The following is a 26,140-nucleotide window of genomic DNA, read 5'->3' as shown; positions in this document are numbered from 1 at the left end:
TGAATGTCAGACCTAGAACTCAAACTGTATAATTGAAAATCTGTTACCCTAAAAAAAGAACTACATTTCCCAGGAGCCCATTGACTTCCTGTAATTCCTGTAGACAGGAGATAAATATTGAGTGGGCGGTCCTACTCTCTCTCTTTGGCATGAAGCCAGCATGGTGATGGTGGCAAGTGAGGATTTTGAAAATAGCTAATCAGCCATGGGCCCATGATTTTATTTTGTGTCCTCTTTATTCCTTGATTTCTAATGATCATTAATAAATCCCCTAAAATATAATATTTTTATTATTAAGATTTAATTTTAAATTTTACAAAACCCAGTTCTCCTGACTCCAAATTGTGTCCTCTCTATTATCTCAGGCAGGAATGCCCTGCAAAAAGGGATTAGAGCATCTAGGAAAGGGAAAGTTCATGGATTGCCCCAATCCTTTCAGCATCTTTGTTACTCCAAAGCCCAAAACTCCCCTCCCCAAGGCCAAAAAACACTCCCTTAGATTTCTCCCATTCCAATGAAATCTCCTGAATCCAGGGCCCATTTCACTTTGGTATTTGCATCCTTCTCAATTACATAAGTGCTTAACACATAAAGATTTCCATTTGTTCCTCAATTCACCCCAGATTTTTGGTATCAGATTCCCCTTTTTCTTGTTCAGTCCTTTGGAACTCTTTGGGACCAGTGGGCTATCCACACCAAATACCATCCAAGGGCTTTTCTTGGCAAACAGGCTGAAATGGTGTGCCATTTCTTTCTCCAGTATTAGACCTCTTTAAGTGGTTCTCAAAAAGGGACAACTTCAGGTACAGAATCTGCCCCAGGGCACTCTGAGTTATCCTATGGAATTCTCACAAAGACTACCAGAAGGGTTCAAGAAGACACCAAAGAGAGATGATAAAAAGGGCTTCAGGACTGCCTGGGGCAACTTACAATCTCCCTGGGCCTCAATCTGCTGTAAAATCAATGGGCTGGATTCTAAAATCCCTTATGGCTATAGGGGTTATAATTCTATAGAGTTAGCCTTCTAGGCTCATAGAGTTAAAGCTTCTCATTTTTTCAGCCCTGTTTGGACTCTTCAAGATCTCATTTGAGGTTTTGTTTGCAAAGATACTGACATGGTTTGCCAATAGCTTCTCCAGCTCATTTTACAGATGAGGAACTGAGGCAAAGAGGGTTAAGTGACTTGCCTAGGGTCACACAGCTAGTAAGTATTTGGGACTGGATTTGAACTCAGGGAGATGAATCTTTCTTGACTCCATGCCCTGCCCTACCACTCCCTCCAGGTGCCCCAGATTTAAAGCTATAAGAGATTTTAAAAGTCTCTCATTTTACAAAAGAAGAAACATCCCCAGAGGAATTAAACAACTCGGTCTTCATCACAGAGTAACAAGCAGAATGCATGAAATGTCAACTCAGATCCTCTGGTTTCTCCAACCCTCTGGCTTCCTCCTAGCTCCTTTCCCCATTTTACTCCCACCCCAAGGCCCTTTCTGATTTTCAGGTTCTGAGATACAACACTTACTAACTCAGATGACCTTGCAATTAAATCTTAGGTTCCCATCTGTTTTTTGTTGTGGGGTTTTTTAAATAGGGATAATAACTAAGCTACTGATCTCAAAGGGAGCTTGTCTCACTTTGATTTGGCAGACCTTAATTGAGTCTAACAATCCAATTAATTGCCTATAAAAAACATTCGGCACTTCTTAAAAAGTCCTAAGGGGCTTCTTCTTTCTTATCAGGCTCAAAGTAAAATGCTGGCAACAAGGTAAATATGTTTTTCTGGCTCTCCACCCTCAACTGACCTCAGGACTTTTTGTAAAATATCCCACCTCATTCATTCACTCAGCAAATATTTGGGAGCCTACTACTGCAGTAGGCAGACCTATCCACTACAAGAGTCACAGACAAAGACAACACACCACAGTCTTCCCTCAAAAAAGCTTTAAAAAGCCACAGTGAACTCTGGGAGTTCAGTGCAAGAAGCCATCATGGATCATTTCCAAGGAAATTTCACTTTTGATCTAAGTTTCCAAAACAAGGCCAAAAAAAAAAGTATGAAAAAATTCAGTTCTATTTGACAGTGACTAAGCAGGTCCCTTGGAAACAAAGGCAGGCGCCTAAGATTTTCCACTCCGCCAGCACTTCTGGGTCTGACTTTGTGCTCCAAACCCAGCAACAGAGTGAGCTCACACAGAGCTCACAGAGGATCTGCAGAGCAGAAAGTGGGGGAAGAGGCCTCAGGAAGGCATGTGCTGGGTGGATGGCACAGAGTCATTGGGGAGGAAGCTGGGTCCTCTAAGATAAACCAGAAGAATCCTCTGGGCTACCCCAGCTAACAGATAACATGCCGCCTGCCTCCCACAGGAATCCTACTTTGTCAAAGCTTTCCAAAGGAATGAAAATGATGTTACTATCAATGGGAAGGGCCACTCCACTTTTCAATCACCAACACTATTCATTTTATAAATGAATGAGGAGTTGGAGGAGGGAGAAACAGGCAGCCCTCCGACTTTCATCAAACACTGGGAACTCAGGTATACAATCTATCCTTTTATACAGACCCTTCAATCATAATGTATCGTAATAGAGTGTTACAATCTTGGTAACACAATCATTAAAAGAGAGTAAAAGAGAGCTTAAAGTTGGCCTGGAACCAGCCATTCTAGCCAATCAGAACACATGTGGGTATAAATTTCACGTTGGGTTCTGGATGCTTCAATTTTGGCTATTAGATGCCTAAATATTTTATGTTTTCTACAGTGATTTTAAACGAAGTTTCTCTTTCTAACTCCTGCTGCTGAGTTTTGTTGGAAATATATAGAAATGCTGATGATTAATGTGGGTTTACCTTGTACCCTGCAACTCTGATAAAAGTTGTTCATTATTTCTACTAGTCTTTTAGTTGATTTTCTGGGGTTCTTTAAGTAGACCATCATATCATCATCTCCAGAGTGGTAATTTAGTTCTCACTGCCTACTTTAATCCCTTCAATTTCTTTTTCTTCTCTAATTGCTATCGCTAGCATTTCTAGAACAACATTAAATAGTAAAGGTGATAATGGGTGGATGCCTCGATTTTAGGAAAGATACTGACAAATGGAATATTAGCCACTGTAATAAGGAATCTGAAACCATACAGAAGATGTGTGGTTGGAGGACCATAGATGACAGACCTAGGGATTCCCAAGACCCCTCTCTCCCAGCTTCTGACAGAGGTGGGGGTTCTCAGGTGTGAAATATTGTATTTAATATTTTTCCACATATTTGGGGGATTTGTTGATTTTTTTTAGTCTTTATTTTTCTTAAAGAATCAATCAATAAACATATATTAAAAACCTACTACATCCTAGGCACAGTGCTAGAGATAATATAGTCCCTGGCCTCAAGAAGCTTACAATCTAATAAAAATTTCAGTGTTAAGATGGCTTTCTGAAAGGGATCAGGAAAGGGAAAAGAATGCAGGAGAGAAATTTAAATGATATAAAAGGAAAAGGTAACAAAATTTATTTTATTTTAAGGAATATGGGCATATTTATTTAATGTAGAACAAGGGGGCAAAAATGGGAAGAGAAGATGGGAAAAAAGGAAAAACAAAGAAATGAGAATTGATCTCAAATATCCAAGGGGCTATATGTGGAAAAGGGATTAAGCTTGTTATTTCTTAGCCCCAGAGGGCAGAATCAGGACCAAAGAGTGAAGTTACAAAGGCAGATTTGAACTCATTAATAAGGAAGAATTTCTGAAAAATTAGGCATTTTGAGATAATTTCTGAAAAATGAAGTATCCAGAGTTGCTCCCTATACTGATGCTGATGCTAAGGCTGCATTGAGATGGGGGACCCATCTCAAGTAAAGATTAGACATCCAATTACACAGCATGTGGTGGGGTATCCTGCACATAGAACACGAACTGATTCCCAGCCAGGGAAAAGATGATCACGAAGAACCCTCCCACTTCTGAGAGACTGCAAGTCTATGACTGCCAAGTAGATGGGGCAAGGTAATAGACAGCATTGGACTTGAGAGTCAGGAGAAGCTGAGTACAAATAGCTGTGTGCCCCTGGTTAAGTCATTTAACTTCTATCAGCATCAGTTTCCTCATCTGCAAAATGGGGACAACAATAGCTCCTACTTCCAAGGTTTGTCATTAGGATCAAATGAGATAACAACTATAAACTGCTTTGCAAACCTCATAGAATTATATAAATGCTAGTTCCCTCTTCAGAGTTTATAGTAATCATTAAATGAAATTTAGTGTGTCCAGATCTAAAAAGACAAGCTCCTGCCCCACCTCACCAAAAAAAGCTTTGTAGGTTAAACATATCCCCAGCCATCTTATTTGCACTGTTAATTTCCTTTAAAAACTCTTTCTTTATATGTAGTACAAAGGCAAACTGGTCTAGCTAACCTGAGAAATTATTCAAATATCAAGTCTATGACTATCATTCTCAGTAGGCATGCAAATCAGCAGCTAGCTAGGTAAAACACTGGGCTTCAAGTCAAGAAGAACCATCTTCCTGAGTTCAAATCTGGCCTCAGACACTTACTAGCTCCGTGACCCTGAGCAAGTCACTTAACTCTGTCTGCCTGGGTTTCTAAATCTGTAAAATGAGCTGGGGAATAAATTGGCAAACCACTCCATTATCTTTGCCAAGAAAACTGCAAATGGGGTCAGGAAGAGTTGGACATGACTGAACAACAAAGGCACAAAAATGTTTGCCAAAGGAATAAATTAGTCCACTACTTGAAGCTTCCAATTTATGACATTACACAGGAGAAAAAGGTGGGCTTTATAAGCCAACAGGACTTGAAAGCCCTGAATATAAGAAAGTCAAATAAAGTCTCCCTTTAGCTCGACATCTCTGGCATGGTGAAACCTCATTAATTCAGGGCTTCCTTAATGGAAATGAGAATTCCCTCAAGTTTACCTTTGTACTACCTATGAAGAAAGGGTTTTTAAAGGAAATTAACAGTGCAAATAAGATGGCTGGGGATATATTTAACCTACAAAGTTTTTTTTTGGGGGGGGGAGGTTGGCTTTTTGGATTTGGACACACTAATTACTCCCATCCTAATGGCTGTTAATCATACATTTATTTATTAAAGCTAGCTCAACAGGACTTTTACTCAGAATAGTTAATCAGGGAATAATGAGTCGCTATCTGTCCCCAAAAGTAATAATCAAGCCTCTTTTTAAAAATATTGCCTATGGATGACTTGGAGCCATTATCGGTGAGGGTTTGCATTCAAGTTGCTGAGTTGATAGCCCTTGGAAACAGCCCTAAAATGCTATCTCTCCAAGTTTTAATGCATTCTCCAATTAAGTGTTTGGACCATCTGCCTTAGAGCCAGACAGGGTATGGAAATATCGGGATGTGGGTCAAAAATTACAGCATCCTTTTTTTTTTTGTAACTGGTAAGTGGCTGACAGAAAACCTGAAGGATTTGAATTTCCCTTTCACTTATTTTAGCTCCAACAGATGGAAGCGAGAGGCCACTATTCCATGCAGACCTCTAAGCCAGGAGGCACACGTGCCATGTGGCCTTCTTACCTGAGGGTCTCCTTGGTGATTCAGTCCTGACATATCCAGCAGTCCACAACCCCCCACCCCCCAGGGCCCTCACCTCTGCCTAATGTGGCCAGATCTCTCCAATCTTTCTCAAAATATGATTAAAAACAGAGAAGAGAGATGGAAAGGACCCTTAAGGACCATCTGGGCCAAAATTTCATTTCACAGATGAGAAAAGGGAGGCCCAGGAGAAATCAAGTGAATTGTCTGAGGTCACACAGCTAGTTAGTGACAGAGATAACACCAGAACCATGTATAGCCCAAACCTACAATTAATCCAAAGAATTTAAATGTAAATGGCTTGGATTATTTTCTACAAAGACTACAAAGTAACACAGGACAGTGGAAAACACAAGGACTTGAGTTCAAATTGCACCTGGTACAACAGGTATGATTTTTAACAGTCCTTATCGCTGCCTCGGGCCTCAGTTTCCTCAACTGTAAAATGAGAAAGTTCAACAAGATGGCTTCTAAGTTTCTCCCCAGCTCGAAGTTCTAATGACAGGTTAACATGAATGGTCTCCAAGTCCCTACTAGCTCTCAATCACATTAAATTAAATCTATGGACTCCTGAGGAAAGATTGTTTCATTCTTTGTACTTGTATTCCCAACCCCTAGCACACATACAGATGCTTAATAAATATCTGATGATAATTACTGTAACTAGAAGTAGCCGTATGAAAAACTGCAATGAAAAAGAAATTTTTTCCAATGAAATAGTAAATGTGAATCAACAAAAACAAACATTTAAATAAATAAATAAACAAATGAATGAAGGAATGAAGGAATATCTGGTGATAGAAGGGATTGACCTAAATAAGATTCAATTTAGCAGAGAGTAAAAAGCAGTAAGGTTTTGAATTCTAATCCTGCCTTTGATACTTACCTATGTGTCCCTAAAAAAAGAAAATTTCACCTCTCTGGAGCTGTTTCCCATGTGAAAATGAAGGAATTGCATCAGAATGTTCCTAAGATGCCTTCTAGCTCTTGGTCTATGATTGAATATAATTATGTGCTCCTCTCATTCACTGGATCTGTTCAAAAGTTAATATGCAGAGAAACAAATATTCACATGACTTCTACCACCATCTTTTCCATCTCACTGAAGAATGGATCTTCTCTCTGCCAAAGCAAAATGTCTACATTCACAAGAAATCATATTGTATCCCATCTTTTCAGTAGATTGCCCTATCATCTTTACTCCCTCACTAGTCTTCCATCTCTTTCTGTATGCTGGATGCTTCCCTACTTTACACAAACATGCCCATGTCTCCTTCATCCTCCAAAAATTCTGCTAGATCTGCCCATCCATGCTATCTCTCTTCCTCCTTTTGTAGCTAAACTCTCCAAGGCCATCTTGCTCTCCAATCTGCAGTCCAGCTTCCAATCTCATTTCTCAGTCAAATAGCCCTTTACAAAGTTACCAGTAATTTTGAAAAGAACAAATCTAATGGCCTTTTCTCAATCTTTATCTTCCTTGACTTCTCTGCAGCTTGTGACACTAGCAATCAACCTGATAGCTCTCTTTTCTCCAAGTTACCATTTCACTGCTCTCCTTGGTTCTCCTTCTATCTGTCTGACCTCCTTTTCAGTCTCCTTTGCTGGACCTTAAAATAGGTCACACATCCAAACCATGGAGGTCCCCCAAGACTCTGGCATGGACCCTCTTTTCTTCTCCCTCTACTATTTCAAATGGTGAGCTCATCAGTTCCCTTGGACCCAAAGATCATTTCTATTCGGACAATTCTCAGCTCTGTTTTGTCCGACTCTCACATCTCACCTCATCTACAGCCCAATATTTCTTCGACTATTAGGTGTTTCTAAATGGATATCCGATAGCCATCTCAAACAAAACTGAACTTGCCTTTCTTGCCCTCTTCCTACTCTTCCTCCATCCTCTGTTAAGGAGACCACCATTCTCCCAGGAACCCAGCTTTAAAACTCACTTTGTCTTGACTGCTCACTTTCTTTCCCTCCCAGGACTCATCTCCAATCAATTGTCAGATTTTATCATTTCTTCCTTTCTAACATCTCTCAGATATTCTCATTTCTGTCTTCTCACTACCACCACTCTGGTGCCAGCTTTTTTTTTTTTGCCTCATGACCATACTATTGTCTCCTGGCTGGTCTTCTTGCTTGCTTCTTAGTCTATTCCTATTCCCATTCATCCTCCTCCTCTCGGTGGCCAAACAATTCTTTCCTAAAAGGCAGATTTGACCATAACTCACTAAACCCCAGTGGCACCCTAAGATGACCAAAAGTCAGGATTAAAAAAAAATTCTGGTATTCAAAATTGTTCATATAACTGGGTCTCTTTCTACTTTTCTAATCTTTGACATTTAAAACTCCTCCATTATATAGTTAGAACTTCTTGAACCCCTAAAATTACATTACCCAAAATTCCTTTCTGTATTACCTAGAATCCTTTTCTCTTTTCCTGCGTCCTCACTTTGCATGATTTAAGTTTGCAGTGACTCCTCCCAGGCTCTTTTTTACTCGCAACTGGTCTTGAGTTCTGGTAGTTCTTTTACTTTAGTTATTATTAATAAAACTTTAAAAATATAATAGTTGTTGGATATTAATTTTAATCTTTACAACATGTACTCTGTAATAGAGACACTGGCCTTCTGGCTATTCCCAACACTGAATATTTTCTTTGGCTTTGAATGCTGAGAATTCTCTTCATCCTCATCTGTCTTCCTGATTTCCCTGCATTCCTTTGGGCCTCAACTAAAATTCAGCTTCTGCAAGAAACCTTTCGTTATCTCCCTTAATGTTACAGATTAACAACCGAGGTAGTAGTTATGTGGCCCAATGGAGCCAGCAAGACCCAAGTTTAAATCCTGCCTCAGACACTGACTAGCTGTATGACCCTGGGCAAGCCATTTAACCTTCCTTAGCCTGTTTCTATATCTGAAAAATAGGGGAAATAATTTCAGCTACCTCAGAGTTATTGTGAGTTTCTAATACCTAACGTGTAAAAATTTGGAAACAAATGAAGTGCTATGTAAATAATTCTGGCTATTATTCCTTCTAATTTCTCCTGCCCATGTCATTTCTACATGGTTGTTTCCATGTTTCTATTAGATTTTCATAAAGTCCTTGAGACACGGGACTATTTTTTTGCCTTTTTTTATAAACCCAAACCTTTATCACAATAACTAGCATATAGTGCGAGGTTAATAAATATTTCACTTAAAATAAACATTTTAGAGTGACAGGTAGCTAGCTCAGTAGATTCAGAGCCAGGTCTAGAAATGGGAGGTTCTAGGTTCAAATCTGACCTCAGACACTTCCCAGCTGTGTGACCCTGGGAAAGTCACAACCCCCACCATTCTTCTGCTTTGGAACCAATACATAATATTGATTCTAAGACAAAGGTAAAGGAAGAAAGGGGGGGGGGGGAAGGAAGGAGGGAGGGAAGAAGGGGGGGTAGGGAAGGAGGGAGGGAAGAAGGAAAGGAGGGAGGAAGGGAAGGAGGGAAGAAGGAAGGAAGGAAGGAAGGAAGGAAGGAAGGAAGGAAGGAAGGAAGGAAGGAAGGAAGGAAGGAAGGAAGGAAGGAAGGAAGGAAGGAAGGAAGGAAGGAAGGAAGGAAGGAAGATTTTGCAATCTATCTGTACTAATAAGTAAGCATTACTCAAGAGGTACTTGCATATTCTTGCTCTGACATGTTTAGAGCAACACAGGTTATAAAGCCTGAATAGCAACACAGCAACTTACATCATGCTACCACTTAATTTTTTACTATTTCTCATTTAGTGTAACTTGAATATTTCCCTTCCTTTTATCTACTACTTCTGTCTTTGAAACACATCCAAGAAAAGGTTCAAGCCAATTACTCTTTAATTTAAACAATCTCTGGTGAAGAAAGTAGCAGTACAGTCACAGGCATTAGCTAAAGGGAGAACAGAAGAGTAAGTTCATCACAGATTAGAACCAGGAAAGTTTAAAGGATCTTTTCATCTTCCAATCATCTCTCTTCTGGCCTCCCTTTCTTCCCAATACATTTTCCCTCTAATTCCCTGGTTAAATATGAAATTTAACTGCTAAATAAATAAAAATGTTTTAACATATCAGGAGGCTGATTTTCTTTTTTTTTTTTTGAGTGAGCAAAAAAGTAAAGAAACAGTATCACAGGCATCAGGGGAGAAAAGAGGATGGACATCATTTAGTCATCCCCCACCCTCCTCTCATTTTATAGATGAACAAGTCTAGGGTGAACATTAGCAACATTAAAACAAGGTCACATAGCTAGTTCAGCGAAGAGGTTTAAAACTTGAATTCAGGAGACCCTCCAGGGGGACCCAACATCCGTCCAGGGCACACAGCCAATAAGTAACACATCCAGAATTGAAGCCCAGGTCCTTGAAACACAGTACATAGTCCTCTTTCCACATCTTGCTCCCTCTCTATTCAGAAGGTAAACTATCAGTGGTCTAACATCTCTGTGATATGGTAAACTGCCCTAAGGAAGACATCACCTTTCTAAAACAACCCATCTGCTAAAGGCTAACCCCATCAGCACCACAGATCTACAATTATGCCAACAGAAAATGCCTTCTAATAACATCCAATCAAGTTCTAATTTGATGCCTCATTGCAACAAGGAGCCAACTCTGATTCTCTAGTACTATTTAGACATTAAGGATGAAATAGACAGTAAGTTTTTTATGTCTGAGGACAGCTCAAATTCAGAGGCCCATTACTGGGTCAGCCACATGACAAGTATATTTTTCAGCCATGATAATATTCCTAATTTTAATATTCCTATATTAATATTGGTATTTTAATATTTCCCCCATTTACATGTACTAACAATTTTTTAACATTCTTTTTTTTTGGAGTTCCAAATTCTTTCCTCCTTTCTATCCTCGCTCACTACCTCCTACTTGTTCTCTCTCCCTGAGAGGGTAAGTAAGCTCATGTAGATTTTACATGTGCAATCATGTAAAACATTTTGCCACATTAATCATTTTGCGGAAGAAATCTCAAGAAAAAAAGAAAGTGAAATATAATATTTTTCATTCTGCATTCAAACCCCATCAGTTCTTTCTCTGGAGGCAGGTGGCATTTTTCATCACGAGTCTCTGAGATTGTCTTGGATCACTGCATTGATGAGAATAACTAGGTCATTCCAATTGTTCATCAAAAAATACTGCTGTCACCACATACAATGTTCTTCCGGTTCTATTCACTTCACTTTGCATCAGTTCATCTTTCCAGATTTTTCCAAAATCATCCTGATCATCATTTTTTCCAGCACAACAATATCCCACCACTATCATATACCATACAAGTTACCTAATTTCTCTGGGTTTCAGATTCCTCCTCTGGTTGGACCAACTGACTTCCAAGTCCCTTCCAGCTTTGAATTTATGATCCTTTTTATCTACTGATGGTCAGGGTTTAAAGTTAAAGTTTAAAAACTAATTTAACATGTCTAGTTTAATAATTTATTTCAAAGCACATTCACCTCTTTATTCATCTAATCTTTACAATTACCCAGTGGTAGGCTTAATGGCCATCTTTGGGAAGGAGGAGAGGGGCCTGCTCATAACACAACTAACATTTTCTCCATCATTTTCTTCAGTCTAGCCAACCAGTCAAAGAGTAAACCAAGCCTTGATATGTAGCTTGCTGATTTCCAAACTAAATGCTTATATTAAACATTTAACAGTCAGCTCTCCAGTTAGAGCTGGCTCCAAGAGATCCTTGAAATTAATCTAGAATATTATTACCATTTTTCAGGTGAGGAAAACAAGACCTAGCAACACTAAATAAGCCAAGCTCACAAAGATTGTTTAATATCCAAGTTCAAGACTTGAATTCAAGATTCCAAATCCGTGGTTTTTTCCACTATCCCTAATCTTGCCTCTTTCTAAAGATGATCACAGATTCACAGATTTGGAGTTGTAAATCCTACAATCCCTGTAAGTCAGAATTTGAACCCAAGGCTTCTGATTCCAAATCAAAAGCAGTTTTTCCATCATCTACAACTTGAGATTCTATCATTTTCAACCCCAATTCCTCCCCAGCACAGGAAATCCCTTTAGCTCTGGTCTCTCTCTTCCCATTGATTAAAATAATAGACCATTACAAACTTAATGGGATTGTCACCCTCACCGTCTCTCTTCAAAGGAGGAGCCCATCTCTCTCAGTCCTGTCATTTCCAAAGCCAACCTCCCTGCTATGTCATTTCTTCACTTGGAATCCTAACATTGCATGCTAAGTTGAAAAATGATTTAACTCTCACTCAAATACATTCCCAATTCTGCACAACACTGATAACATTTGCAGCCACCTTCAATCACCAACTGGACCTGCTATAATTTCAGAGTAATGAACTTTTGCTATCTGAATTTGGTGCTTCAAATTTGTTACTGGTAAACCAAGTACAAGATGCAAGAAGCCAAGAGATTACATGTCAGGAAAAGGAGGAAAAATAGCTTCAAAGCTTCAGAAAAACAGATGACGAGGATTCTGCAGGGGGAGAGGAAATATTTATGCAGCCGGAGCTGAACAAGATGGAATTTTTAAAAACTGCAGCAGGAAGGCTGTAAGGATATTATGGAGGAGATACTGCTGTATACAAGAAAGATCAGAAGGCCAAGGCTCCCTGGCCTGATCTAAGTGTCAACCACCCATGGAAATCACACTCAAACATGGTGGTGGGTGGTGTGGTTTCTTTAATTACCACTGAGATGTCAAAGCACTATAATTTTGAGATTACAGTCCTGCCATCTCAGGAGGAGCTGCCGGGAAAACATTTTTCTTTAAATGGTACACCCATTCAACAGTGGACTAGTCATGTCCTCAAGTTTGAAATGATTTCCTGCTCCCAAGAGGAGTCTGTGTTTAAGGGTCTCTTATGGTTAAAATTAATTCAACAGATTTGTTTATTGATTTATTGATTATCCTAGCATTATAACCAATAAAGTGATAAGTCAGAGGCCCCCCACAAATGACCACAGATCTCAAAACCACATCAGGCAGATCTATAAATAGTGTTTTAGAAGCTCATTATTCAGTCCCTCCCTTGAACATCCCAAGACATTTCTCATTGTAACAGCTAATTAGGAGATGGGTCATCAAACTATCCACTCCTCTTCATCTCCACGTGATGAAGGTCAAAAAGAAAATCCTCGTCTCACTTTTCTATTAACCAAATTTTGCCACAAAGGAAGGCATTCACTGGACAAAGAAAATGTAAAAAGCAGAGTCTCTGACCCAGAACCCAGACACAGGAATAAACAAAATTCTTTCTAATCTGCAAAACTTAAATATAGTATATGAAAAATAAATTCTCACAGGTCACATTGTTTTTGAGGTCAGGAGGAAGGATGGGGTCCGGTAGCTGAGGAAACTTGTAAAATTATAGATTTAGAGATGGAAGAGACCTCAGGATGGAGATAGTCTTACCCTCTCATTTTTAAAAATGAAGATATGGAAGACAATAGATCTCAGGTGATTTTTCCTATAGTCACATAAGGAAGTTAAAAGCTGATTAGAGGGAGCAGCTGGGCAGCTCAGTGGATTGAGAGCTAAGACTAGAGATGGGAGGTTCTAGGTTCAAATCTGGCCTCAGACACTTCCCAGCTGTGTGACCCTGGGCAAGTCACATAACCCCCATTGCCTAACCCTTACCAATCTTCTGTCTTGGAGCCAATACACAGTATTGACTCCCAAGATGGAAGGTAAGGGTTTAAAAAAAAAAAAAAGCTTTCCCACTACACCATCCTATAATTCCATGGCACTGAATACCACATATATGGCGGCACTGTAGGGGAGTGACTCTAGGGGCAGGAAGGAAGCATGAAGGAAAGGAGTACTCTATTTTTTCCAAGTTCAAAGGTCCTCTTTTGCTCATAATATACCTTCTTTGATGCCCCAAATCAGTCCTCTACAATACCCAGATTCCTTCCATACCCACCCCATTTTCACTCTCTCAGCTCCTTAACCACTTGCCACTAAAAGTACTGAGATAGCAACAAAGGTTGTCTGAAGCCATTTGTGGTAAAAGTGAGCCTTGGAAAAAAGAACCAATTCTTTAATGAATTCTCTTTTTTCATTCTCTTTCCAGCCCAAATGGGAAGTGTGAATAGTGATGAAAGAAGTCAACATGTGGCCTCTTGGTGCATTTCTTAAACCTTTAAGAACAACTTCCAACCTTCCCTTTCAGCTTGAACTAAGTGAGCTGCAAATCCTCCATACTACTAGCCAAATCCCCATTTTAACCAACACTTCCTCCAGGGTCCTCAATGCCACCTACTGCTTGGAGAACCTCACAGAAGGAAGAGGTGAAGCCCCACCAGATTCCTCTTACACTCACCCAGAAGACAATGTTGTAGCTGAAAAGTAGATACTTATACCAACAGCTGACTTCCGCATTAGAATATCTGTAATAATGCATCTTCTGAAAACCAGGGCCTGTTCAGAGAGAAGGAAGAAATGAGTTAGCAAATTGCATTTAAAAGTTTGGGGGAGGGGGCAGCTGGGTAGCTCAGTGGCTTGAGGGTCAGACCTAGATACAGGATATCCTAAGTTCAAATATGGCCTCAGACATTTCCTAGCTGTGTGACCCTGGGTAAGTCACTTTACCCAAATTGCCCAACCCTTAACACTCTTCTGCCTTGGAACTAATACACAGTATTGATTCTAAGGTAGAAGGTGAGGGTTAGATAGAGAGATAGATAGATAGACAGACACACAGACAGATAGATAAGCAAGCAAATAAACAAGCAAATGAATGAATTAATGAATTAATGAATGAATAAATAAATAAATATATTTATATAGGGGGCAGCAAGGATACCAAATCTGGCCTCAGATATACCTAGCTATATGACCCTGGGCAAGTCACTTAACTCTCTTATGGTTCTTCTACCTTGGAACTGATACACAGGTTTATATAGACTCAGTTTCATTCTAGTGGTTGGAGGTAAAAGGGTCACCACAACTCTTTTACTTATTGTCCCAAGAATCCCAAGAAAATCTCCAACGATAGCCTATGTTTGACTCATGCCTAGGTTTTCCAAAAGGTAGACAATAGGGTCCCAGCTTTTATACAAGGTAGCAATACATAAAAGTTAAATAGCCCTTATTTCATCCCAGAAAAAAATGAATAATATGCAAAGAATTCACTCACAAAGAGCTCCATAAAGTGCTCAAAAGTTCGCCAGCACCCCAAGCAAAGTAACTGAATTTGAAATTGTCCCTAGAACAACCTTGACATACTTGTAGATCCCTAGCTCTCCTAGACTTCTTCCCATTTTTCCTCTTTTCCTTTCTTCCCCCCTCCCTCCTGTCCTGCCTTCCTCCTTTTTCCTTCTTTCTCTTTTTTTTCTTTCCTATTATGTATACGGCCCTGTGCTCATCACTGGAAGTGAAACAGAAATTGAATAATCCCTGGTCAGAATTCTATTATTTCCAAGTTGGAAGGATCCTCAGTGATCATATAGTCGAATTTATACCTGAAAAAAGAATCCCTACTATGACAAAGTTAACATGTAGCCATCCAGCCTTTGCTGAAGGAAACCCATCATGCTACCTGGCTAGGCAACCAAGTTTTTGAAGAGGGAAAAATTCCTGGACATAAGGTGGGACAAACTCAACTTCCTAACAATTACAGCTACTCCAAAGCTTCAGAGTTTTCCCCACCTTGTGTCCAGGAATTTTCCCTCCTCAAAAACTTGGTTTGCCCTCATTGCATTTATATTCTACTTACCAGATACAGTACAGACCCATATAACCATAAACAAGGCACATTTACTGCCATGGGGGGGGGGGGGGGAGTTGGGATCATGATGGACTAGGAGATCAGGGAAGTTGTTTCGACCGGAGATTTAGGGCAGTGACTACTGCGACAACAATATCAGGTTAATACAAAGTTTACTCAAGGGTTAGCAGACAAGAATGAGAGTATATATTTTGAATGTGATTTCTTATAAGCACCAAGACCCCGAGTTTGAGATGACTAACCCAGAAATGGGGTTCCATTAGGTCTGAGAAACTACCATCTTCCTAAACTTTAAAGGCTTAACAAGAATCTATTTTCCCCCTTCTCTAGTCAGGATTAGAAATCACTGCACTATGTTAGACCCAAACTGGAGAGATAGGATAGCCATACTATTTTACAACTCTTGCCATGGCTATTACTACTACTATTGCTATTACTACTGCTGCTATTGCTATCAGTATAGCTATTGCTATTATTACTTTTACTACTATTATTTCTACAATTGCTATTATTACTGCTATTACTATTTTACTATTACTACTATTGCCTCTACTATAGGTATTACTACTGCTATTGCTATTAGTACTGCTATTACTATTTTTGCTATTACTTCTATAACTATTACTTCTACTACTGCTTTTATTGTTATTGCTATTACTGTTTTATTATTACCACTACTATTACTTCTACTACTATTGCTATCATTACTGCTATTACTATTTTATTATTATTAATGCTATTACTTCTACTACTAGTGCTATTATTACTGCTATTACTTCTACTACTAGTGCTATCATTACTGCTATTACTATTTTATTATTAAAGCTATTACTTCTACTACTAGTGCTATTATTACTGCTATTACTATCTTATTATTACTGCTATTACTTCTACTACTAGTCCTATTGTTACTGCTATTACTATTTTATTATTATTACTGCTATTATTTTTACTACTACTATTACTGTTATTAATACTTATTAATACATATTAATAATTAATAATAGCATTGCTATTGCTATTTTACTACTATTGCTATTACTACCATTACTGCTATTGCTATTGCTATTGCTATCACTTCTATTGATATTATTGTTGCTATTGCCATTGCTACTACTGTTGCTATTACTACTACTATTTACTACTGCTATTAGTAGGGTTAATGCTATTACAGTGATCCCTCACCTATGGTGGGTGTTACATTCCAGAGACCCCAGCAATAGGTGAAAATCTGCAAAGTAGCAAGAGAGCAAACAGACCGATGCTACAGTCACGGAGCCAATATGCGCCCAGGATACAAAACACAGCGTTCTGGTAGGTCACCTTTGCACAAGCCATAGTGGTATACTACATTTCCATTGTGTACAGTACAGTATTCATTCACAAAATCCGACTAAACAGCAAAAATCCCAGAGATACAGAATCAGATAAAAAAAAATCTGATACGGTGAAGCCTCAATAAGTGAACCGCAATACAGCGAGAGACGACTATACTACTGTTACCATGTTATCACTAATACTACTAGTGCTGCTATTAGTTCTTTAGCATTCAACATCTTTATCTCCTTGTTTTTAATTAGCAACTAATTTAAGAATAGATTTTATTGATGTCTTTTGTTAATGCATCATTTAGATTTCTCCATTTCCTTCCTCCTTCTCCCTACAAGACAGTCATTCTTTCAAAGAATATTATTTTTAAGGGGCAGTTAGGTGCTCAGCACATTGAGAGCCAGGTCTGGAGATGGGAGGCTCTGGGTTCAAATTTGACCTCAGACACTTCCTAGCTGTGTAACCCTAGTCTTACCTAGTCCTTATGCTCTTCGGTACACTTCAATACACGGTATTGAATCTAAAACAGAGGTATGGGTTTTTTCTTTTGTTTTGTTTAATAAATAAATTGAATACAAGGATCTATGCCCAAACCTCTAGTCTATTCCCCCACCTCGCAGGAGGTCAAAGGTAGCCTAAAAAGTAAAGACAATCTCATAACAAGATAGCCAGTGAATCATTCCATGAAATTAAAATGAAGGAAATATTTCAATTGTGTGAATTTATGGGAGCTGGTAACAGATTGGGGAGGAAAACATGCCAGTCTGGGCATTGGCTCCCTACCAATGCCAGACACAAGTATGGAGGAAACAGATTACAAAATAGCTCTCCAAAAGGAATAAGAAATGAGAAATAATTAACTTTTTTTGTTAACTGGAGCAGAATAGTAAAAGCTATCAAGACAGAAAATGAGGGAAGAGAAAACAGTTCAGAAAGAAGGAAGATTTCCCAACATGCCCTCACTGTGGGTTCTAAGATGACAGGGCTCAAGTCTATGAAGGCATATTCCCTAACTTCATCAGCTTACGTTTGTTGTCGTTACCTTACTTCCAACAACACTAAACAAGTTCATCTGCCTGTTATCTATTACAGAGTCTTACTCAATCCTATGTCTTTGCCTCAGAATATGTCATGAATGCTATTGTTGCAGAGGACTTGAGTTCAAATTCTAATTCAGCTCCCCATTTTCTGAACTTAGAAAAGCCAATTCCTCATTCTAATATCTGTGCCTTGACCATGCTAAGAGTACTGGTGATAAGAATCAGAAAACCTGGGTTCAAATCCTAGCTTAGCTGTTATATTTTACCTATGTAATCTTGGGGAGGGGGGGAGACTCCAGTTTTATCTGTAAAATAACGGGGCTAAACTAGAGGACCTCTAAGGTTCATCTAACTCTAAATCTATGATCTGGAATGCTTTCTCTCCCCAATCTCCATTCCTCCCCTACCCTACACACTTTGCCTTCTTCTTAATCCATCAGTTTCTTCATCTATAAAATGAAGAGTTGGACCAAATGATCCCTAAGGGTCCCTTACAGCTCCGAATCTATCAGCCTATGAACCTGTCTTTCATCTCCCTGGAAAATGTGCTTAGAACTCGCTTCTCGAAAAACTTCTCAGATTAAACAGTGGCCATCCACTTACTCCATCTGCATTATATTAACCATCAACTTAGGATCTGTGCATGCCAGAGCTTGAAAGGAATCTTAAAGATAATATACGGACCAGTCACTTCATTTTACAGATGAGAAAAAGGAAGCCCAGAGCCTTTCCCAAAGTCATCATAAATAGCTGGAGTTGGAACTAGAATCCAGGTCTCCAGACTCCCAGTTGAACATTCATGGAATTCTATGATTGCGCCTCTCTCTTTCTCTGGGTTTTCTAGAGAGATCCCGGAGTCAAGCATCTTATCTCTTTCTTTTGCAATCCTACCAATGGTACCAAGTGGGATCTCCATGTTTTTTCACTAGGATGGGAACGCTTGATTGATATCCACTGGTACTATACAGAGATTATTCTGTATCACTTCCAAGCACATGTGAAGAGGCTCACCTCCTTCTCCACAGAATCCCTGAGGGCAGTCTCAAAGCCAAAGAGTCCCCTTTGCCCCAAAAGATAACAATTCTGGAACCTAACACTATCTCTCATATATAATTTGCATAGACGTGTTTATATCTGTTATCTTGTCTTATTTTGTAATTAAAAGTATTTCAGAAAGAAGAGTAAAAAAAAAAGTTTTTTGCTTAAAAATGTTCCTAGGATTAAATTTGGGAAAAACAAAGAAGGAGCCTTGAACTTCCACATGGGCCAAGTTCTACTTCAGCGTTTCATGAGCCAAAGGCAGGTCCCAAAGACATAAATAATCCCACTCTTTCTTCCTTCCTACCACATAAGATAGAGGCAGGAAAGTTCAAAAGGACACCTCAGGGTAAATGTTTACAGAGTGGGGAAGAGGAGTGAGACATAAGTGGAGGGGAAGACAGCTACCACCAAACAAAAATCTCATTCCGCACAGAAGCCTGCCTGCCCCTGTAGTCTCAAGCAATCCCTTGGCATGCCTACAGAAAAAGTCCTTTTATGAAGGAAAATGCTATCCACCTCCAAAGAAAGAACTAATATACGGAAGCCTGTGTTGTATGAATCTACATATATCTTATCAAATGTTGGACTTCTCTTTGGGGTTGGGGGGAGAAGAGGAGGGAGACAGTTCAGAAGAAGTTCAAAATGTAACCCAAAAAAATGAAATCAATGTTTAAAAAGAAAAGGGGAAAAAAATTCCTTGAGCTCCACGATAGATCAGGATACTTGTAATTTTCTAGAAAACCAGAGCCATCCTAATACTAATCCTTACATTCTTTCTCAGAAAGAAGCATTTTAAGAATGTCCTGGGGCAGCTTAGTGGATGGAGAGTCAGGCCTAGAGATGGAAGGTCCTGGGTTCAAATCTAGTCTCAAACACTTTCTACTTGTATGACCTTGGGCAAATCACTTGTACCCAACTGCCTTACTCCTTACTGCTCTTCTGTCTTGGAATCAATACATAGTATTGGTTCTAAGATGGAACATAAGATTTTTTTAAAATAATGTCTCCAAGGCAATAATAAACAGTTAATTCTTCATCTAATAGTACAGAATGATTAAAAAAAAGAACTTTAAAAAATTATTTCAATCCTTCAAGGATCTGAAATTTCATTAGCCTGAATAGCTGTTCCCTCCACGGACAAAGACTGTAGAAACCTACAAGTCAAGGCTCCCCAAACATAGGGAAAGACAGTTCATCACCCAGCTCATCTGACATCTTTTTTCAGCCCAGGATCACTTCTTTATCAAGATGACTCCACAGTAGTTCTTTAGTGGATGTGGGCTGCAGTGTACAGAAATTCCACTTGCAAATACTCAATACCAAAGCAAGGTCCAACAAACCTACACCTATTAATACATGGATCCTGGCATGGTTCAATCATTTTTCAGTGATGTCCAACTCTTCATGATCCCATTTGGGGTTTTCTCCATAGAGTTACTGAGTGGTTTGTAATTTCCTTCTCCAGCTCATTATTTTACAAATGAGTTAAGTGACTTGTCCAAGGTCACATAAATACTAAATGTCTGAGACTGGATCTGAACTCAAGAAGTTGAGTATTCCTCAGGCCCAAAGCTCCATTCACTGCAAGACCTAAAGAGTTACTAATGCAGGGTCTGTCAATTATCCAGGTTCACACCCCAAAAAAGCATTAAAGGCAAGATCTGAAACTAGGTCTTCCTGAATCCAAACCCAGCACTCTCTCCACTATGACACCTAATCTCATGCAAAAGGTGAAGAAGAAAAAGAAAACAATTCCCAAATAATTTGTTGATTTCCTTTTTTTTTTTTGTGGTAGCAAAGAACTAAAAACAAAGTAGATGCTGGTGAACTGGGTGGACAATAACTAAAATAATGGTATGTGAATGTAAGAGACTATTATTTGTTTTTGTTTTTATTTTTGACCCTGGGTAGTTTATCTATCCAAACTCCCTGGTATAGTAGGACTAAATTAAATTGTCTTTGTGAACTGTGTAACAAAAAAATTAAAATAAAAAACAATACAACATAGATAATGTTAATTTATGGTTTCCTAAGTCAATATGCAACCCTCAGAGATTTGTTACTATTTGAATTTGACTATAAAGCAAAATGGACACTAAAAATTCAAAGATATACAAGAAGCTTCATAAAAACTGATGCAAAATAAAGGAAATGAAGAAAACAAAGCATAAGTTACAATACAAATGAAAAGAAAGCAAATGTAGTGTTAATGAACCAGGAATTTCGCCCAGTAGAAGAGTATAGAAAACATACTTCCCTCTCTTCTTTGTAGAGAATGGGGGCCAGGGAGGCTTAATCTATGTGTTGGAGATTCAGCTGATCTTCTTGACCTCTGGTTTTTTATACTTAGTTGTTAAGCCCTATTTGCTAGATAGGGAAATGGGGATATAATCAGAAATGAAGATATAACAGACACGGTCAACTAAAACATATTAAAGAAAAAATAAGAGCTCCTCCATATTTTCTGGGTTGGATAAATATTCAAGGTCAAGTTAAGTTCTTTGATAAAGTGGAAGAAAGAATAGAAATTTTGGAATCAGAGACTTGAATTCAAGGCTTGGCTCTGCCAGAGAAGAAATCATTTGACCCCTAAGCCTCAGTTTTCTTTATCTGTAAATACTGAGAGAATTATAGTGTAAAGATCAGTGGGGTCAAATTCAAATCATAACAGATCTCTGAGGGTGGCACACTAACTTAGAAAACCATAAATTAACATTATCTATGTTGTATTGTATTTATATTTGTTTTGTCAAACATTTCACCATTACATTTTAATTTGGTTTGAACTATACCTGGAAATTTGGATGGAGGACTGTCAGATAAACTATCCAAAACTCTACCTAGGGTCAAAAATAAAAACAAACAAAAAAATTATTAAGAGACTAAACTCAACAATAATATACAAGGGCAGCTCAAGCTGTTTAGAAGATCTGACAGAGCCTAGTCCTGAATGACTCCAAAAGTATCCCTTTCCATTTCAAAATAAATTCTAAACTAAACTCCAAAAATCCATTGGGCAAATAGCTAACTTTCTAATGTTTAAAACAAACAAAAAGTAAATATCCTAAAATATACCACAGAGTCGAATGAATTTACCTATCAAGAAAGCTCTGGATACAATACATTTATTGCAGAGATATATATAGTACTATTTGATAAAGGCAGAGAGGAACTAGAGAAGAGGGCCATCAACTGATAGAGAGCAAATCTTCATCCCTATATTTCAAGATCAAATCAACCAGAAGAATCTAGGTAGAACAGTGGGTCAGACCTGGAGTAGAAAGGAACTGGGCTCAAATATGAGTTCAGACACTGACCCTGAGCAAGTCACTTAACCTCAATTGCCTGGCCCTTGCTGCTTTTTTAGCTTAGAATTGATACTAGAAGGTAAGGCTTAAAGGGGAAAAAAAAAGATCAAATCAATCATTCTTCTCTCCCATATCATAAATATGGAAAATATCATCTAAGTGTAATGTGAGGTAAGGAAAACAAGGTAGCTATCCAGAAAACCAGTCTAAAACTTTAATAATTTCAAGTGGGATGGCGAACCAGGAAACAGGGACCACATCTGAATCTGTAAAGGCAAATTGACCAAAAGACTGGTTCTACTTTCTGGCCCTGTACCAGAGGAGACCTCCCTCCCTTACCTCTACAGGGTTGCTGTGAAATCTCATCAAAAGAAGTCACAGGCATAGTAAAGTGTTCCTCATTTCTTTAAAGGGCTATATATAACACAAGCTATTATTATATAAAATAATAAAAATAGCACTACTTCCACAAAGTTGTACTCTGAGGCCTCGTCTCAGCAAGGAGGTAACCCTGAGCTCTCAGAAAGGCAAGCTCTGACAAGCCCTAACAATGTGAAAAGCATCTGGGTCCATTGAAAGGCTCCGCAACTGCTCTCTGAGGACTAAGGTGGGGAAACAAAAATGGTCCTAGAAGGTAGGGAAACAAAAATGGCCCTAGATCCAGAAGACCTGAATCGGAGGCTGACCACTTGGGTTACCCTGGGCAAGTTATTTTAACCACTAGACATCATTTCTTCATCAATGGAATGAGAGGTTTGGACCCCCCAGTCTCTGAGATCCCCTTCAACCTAAGGTTGTGATCCTCGGGTCAGACATGTCCATCCCCAGGCTGACTAATGAATTTTTCAGCCACAATAATTCTCAGACTGTCTCCCAAGTCAAAAAGCCACAATCTAGATTGGCAAAGAAGAATCTGCGTAGCATCCTCCAGGTACTGAAATAATAATAGTTGCGGGAAGGGAAAGAGAGATCCTCCCATTCTTTGAGTTGGATTCATGCAAAAATAGCCTCTAAGGGCAAAAGAGTGAATCTTTAATAAAACCACAGGGTCAAAAAGGGGGGGGAGGGGGACAGGGCTTATTTTGTTATATTGTGAAACAAAGGAGTCTCCCATTGGACAATCTAATCCAGTCAATTATATCGTGGAAAAAGAATATTTGTCAGTATGATGACTGACCAAATATAAAGTAACACAGATTCCCAAATGAGCCCTAAAGGGCTACTTTTCTGGCCTATTTAGTATCAGCCCCTCCAATTAAAATTCAAGGACATATCCCAAGAGGGACAAGTCAGCTCCACAGAAAATGTCCTCTAAGAAAAAAAATAGTGCTCGGTGAGGGATGAAGCTTATTTTTCTTCCCAGCAAGACCTGTCCCAGCTACTCAGTGCATTCATTTGCCCCTCATCTTTTAAAATAGTTTATATCTGTGAGGAAGAGAAGAGAAGGAAGGAAGGTCACCTTTCAGTCAGCAATGTTTTATACAGGTACGGCTCTAGCCCTGAAAACTAATCATTCTGTAGCCAGCACATTTCTAAAGAAAGTAAGCCAGCAAATGCATGAAGGTTAATGAATTTAAGTGGTTACTACTGTGACATCAATTTAATACCAATCACAATAAAAGTACTCTCTCGGTCCTTTTGTAGCCAATAAGTAAAAATATATTCCCAGCATCCCCTTGATTTTAAGTCTGCATTGGAACTAACCAAAAAGACAAGCTTTCTCCTGACTTTGATATTTATTTCACTGTTGCAAGGTAATACTCAGAACCATCAGGGTGTAGGAAATTTCAAAAATAAAAAATAAATTAAAAATTAACCAGGAATTTTATACGGTTCCAGAGAATTTAGAACATAATCTCTCTCCTAACTCTCTCCTTGTCTCTGGTCCCAAGGATCTCAGTGAAGAATGGGGAAAATGTAACAAAAACCAAAAGAATTTTCAAACGTCCCAAAGAGAGATCATGGTACAATGGAAAAAGAATTGATGCTGTACTTGGAATCATGGAGTCATGAGTTTAAATCCCTACTCTGAGCTTGCTACTGGTATAACCTTGAGCAGGTCCTACTTCATCACCCCTTTGTACTAGGTTTCCTCAACTTCAAAATGAAGGGTATTGAACTGGATGGGTTTAGAGGTTTCTTCCAATCCCTGATCAATGATCCTGTGGTACTCAGAGATGCATTACTACCTACAACCTTGGCTAGGCTTGTTGAATGTATTCTCTTCCTCATCAGCCAGCCATGTTCTCTCCTTTGCATGTGTATTTCATCTTTCATTGATGTAAGGTGAAGACCAATGCATCACTAAAGAAACAGATGAAAAATTAACAGTTTGAGAGACTGAAGCTGACCAGAGGATTGAGTGGCTTGTCACCCATGGTCATAAAAACAGAATATTTCAGTTGAGGTAGGTCTTGATTCCAATCTGGTCCTCCATCTATTACTGTCATGCTATCTTTCTTGATTCCATCCAATCTGACTTCCATGAGTTGCCATGCTCTGGGGGGGGAAGGGGGTGATTGATGACTCTTATCCAGCTTATTGGCTTGAACTGACCCAACATAAACTCAAAACCAATGATGTCAAAAGGCTAGTTATTTCACAGACAGTGAGCTCACCTGGAAATCTACACCCAAAGGAGAAAAGGAGAAATGAAACCTAGAGGGAACCCTTCAGAGAATTTAGTTAAATCTGTCATTAGTCATATCTATTACTGGAACCTCAAACGTAATCCAACTCAAAACCAAAACTTTGATTGATTCAAAATCAAAAATTGATTTTGTGTTCATGCTTCACTATAATTGCTAGTTTCCTAATACTTTAATATAGTTTTCCCAAGATAGCCATTTGTTGTTCAGTTGTATCTGACTCTTTATGACTCCATTTGGGGTGTTCTTGGCACGGATGACAGTGGTTTGCCATTTCCTTCTCTAGTTCATTTTACAGATGAGAAAACTGTGACAAACAGGGTTAAGTGACTTGCCCAAGGTAACACAACTATTAAGCATCTGAGGCCAGATACAAGCTCAGAAATATGAGTCTTCCAGACCATATGCCTAACACTTTTATCCCCTTTGCCACTTGCCTGCCTAAAGATAATCAAGCCAAGTAAGAATAATAGCTTAGGGACAGCTGGTAGCTCAGTGGATTGAAAGCCAAGCCAAGAGATGAGAGGTCATAAGTTCAAATCTGTCCTCAGATATTTCCTAGCTGTTGACCCTGGCCAATTCACATAATCCCCACTGCCCACCCCTTATGACTCTTCTACCTTGGGATCAACATAGATACTATATTAATTCTAAAATGAAAGATAACAGTTTTAAGGAGAAAAAAAATCTGACAAATATATGGCAAGTCTTTTTAGTCTATACATTATCTTATCTGATCCTCACAATTGCCTCAAGAGTTAGGTGTTTCTGATATTATTATTGCCATTTTATAGGTGTAGTGACTTGCCTTTTATGAGTCAGGAAGCTAATAAGGACTGGTGGCAAGATTCAAACCCAGTCTCTCCATATTTCTAATCCAGTGCTTTCTCCTACACTGCCACTATTCCCTATTCTGACAACAAAGTACAGTCACTGAGCCACTTAGCATTTGAAACACCTTGCTAAGAGAAGCATTCATTCTCCACCACAGACTACTTATATGTTTATCACCTTAGTAGGTAGCAGGTTCTATGAAAATTCAGTTTTAGAACTAGAAGGGCCTTGAGAGATGGTGTATTCCGACCTTCTATCTAATACAAGAATCTGTTCATCTAAAAAACCGTGAAGGGCCACCACAAAAGGCTACCACCAAAAAGAAACAGGGTAAAAATTGTTATTTAACAACAACAACACAGATTGACAGTGTTTTAAAGTTTCCAGAGAACTTCACGTACACATTGTCTCATTTTACCTCAACAGCAAAGGGGATGTGACTGGAAATTTTGGCCTCTCCTTTCCTGTTGGCCATGACTCAATCAAAACTATCCTATTTGCCAACAAGGAGTGCCAGACATGACCATCAGTGCTAACACCAAAAGGTTCACTAAGTCACCCCTCTGTCTTCTTATTCTACTCAACAGGTTTAACTGGATCCTATTGGGTGGAAGATGATTTATTATTCTCAAAGCC

General features: G+C 38.9%; 1 protein-coding gene across 3 annotated transcripts in view; it reads right to left on the bottom strand.

Annotated features, from left to right (window-relative positions):
• Positions 1-26,140, bottom strand: part of TSPAN14 (tetraspanin 14) — a 91,247-nt gene that overhangs the window by 29,167 nt on the left and 35,940 nt on the right. For all 3 annotated transcript variants that reach the window (XM_007478523.3, XM_007478524.3, XM_056800176.1), the window contains one exon: positions 13,898-13,995. In XM_007478523.3, coding sequence (XP_007478585.1) covers positions 13,898-13,978 — 81 coding nt within the window. In that variant the 5' untranslated portion in view covers positions 13,979-13,995. The remainder of the gene's footprint in view (positions 1-13,897; positions 13,996-26,140) is intronic.

Source organism: Monodelphis domestica, chromosome 1 (genome assembly GCF_027887165.1).
Source record: "Monodelphis domestica isolate mMonDom1 chromosome 1, mMonDom1.pri, whole genome shotgun sequence".
In the NCBI taxonomy this organism is placed as follows: domain Eukaryota; kingdom Metazoa; phylum Chordata; class Mammalia; order Didelphimorphia; family Didelphidae; genus Monodelphis; species Monodelphis domestica.
Note: the sequence above shows the minus strand (reverse complement) of the source record. Positions and strands in the feature narration are given on the sequence as shown.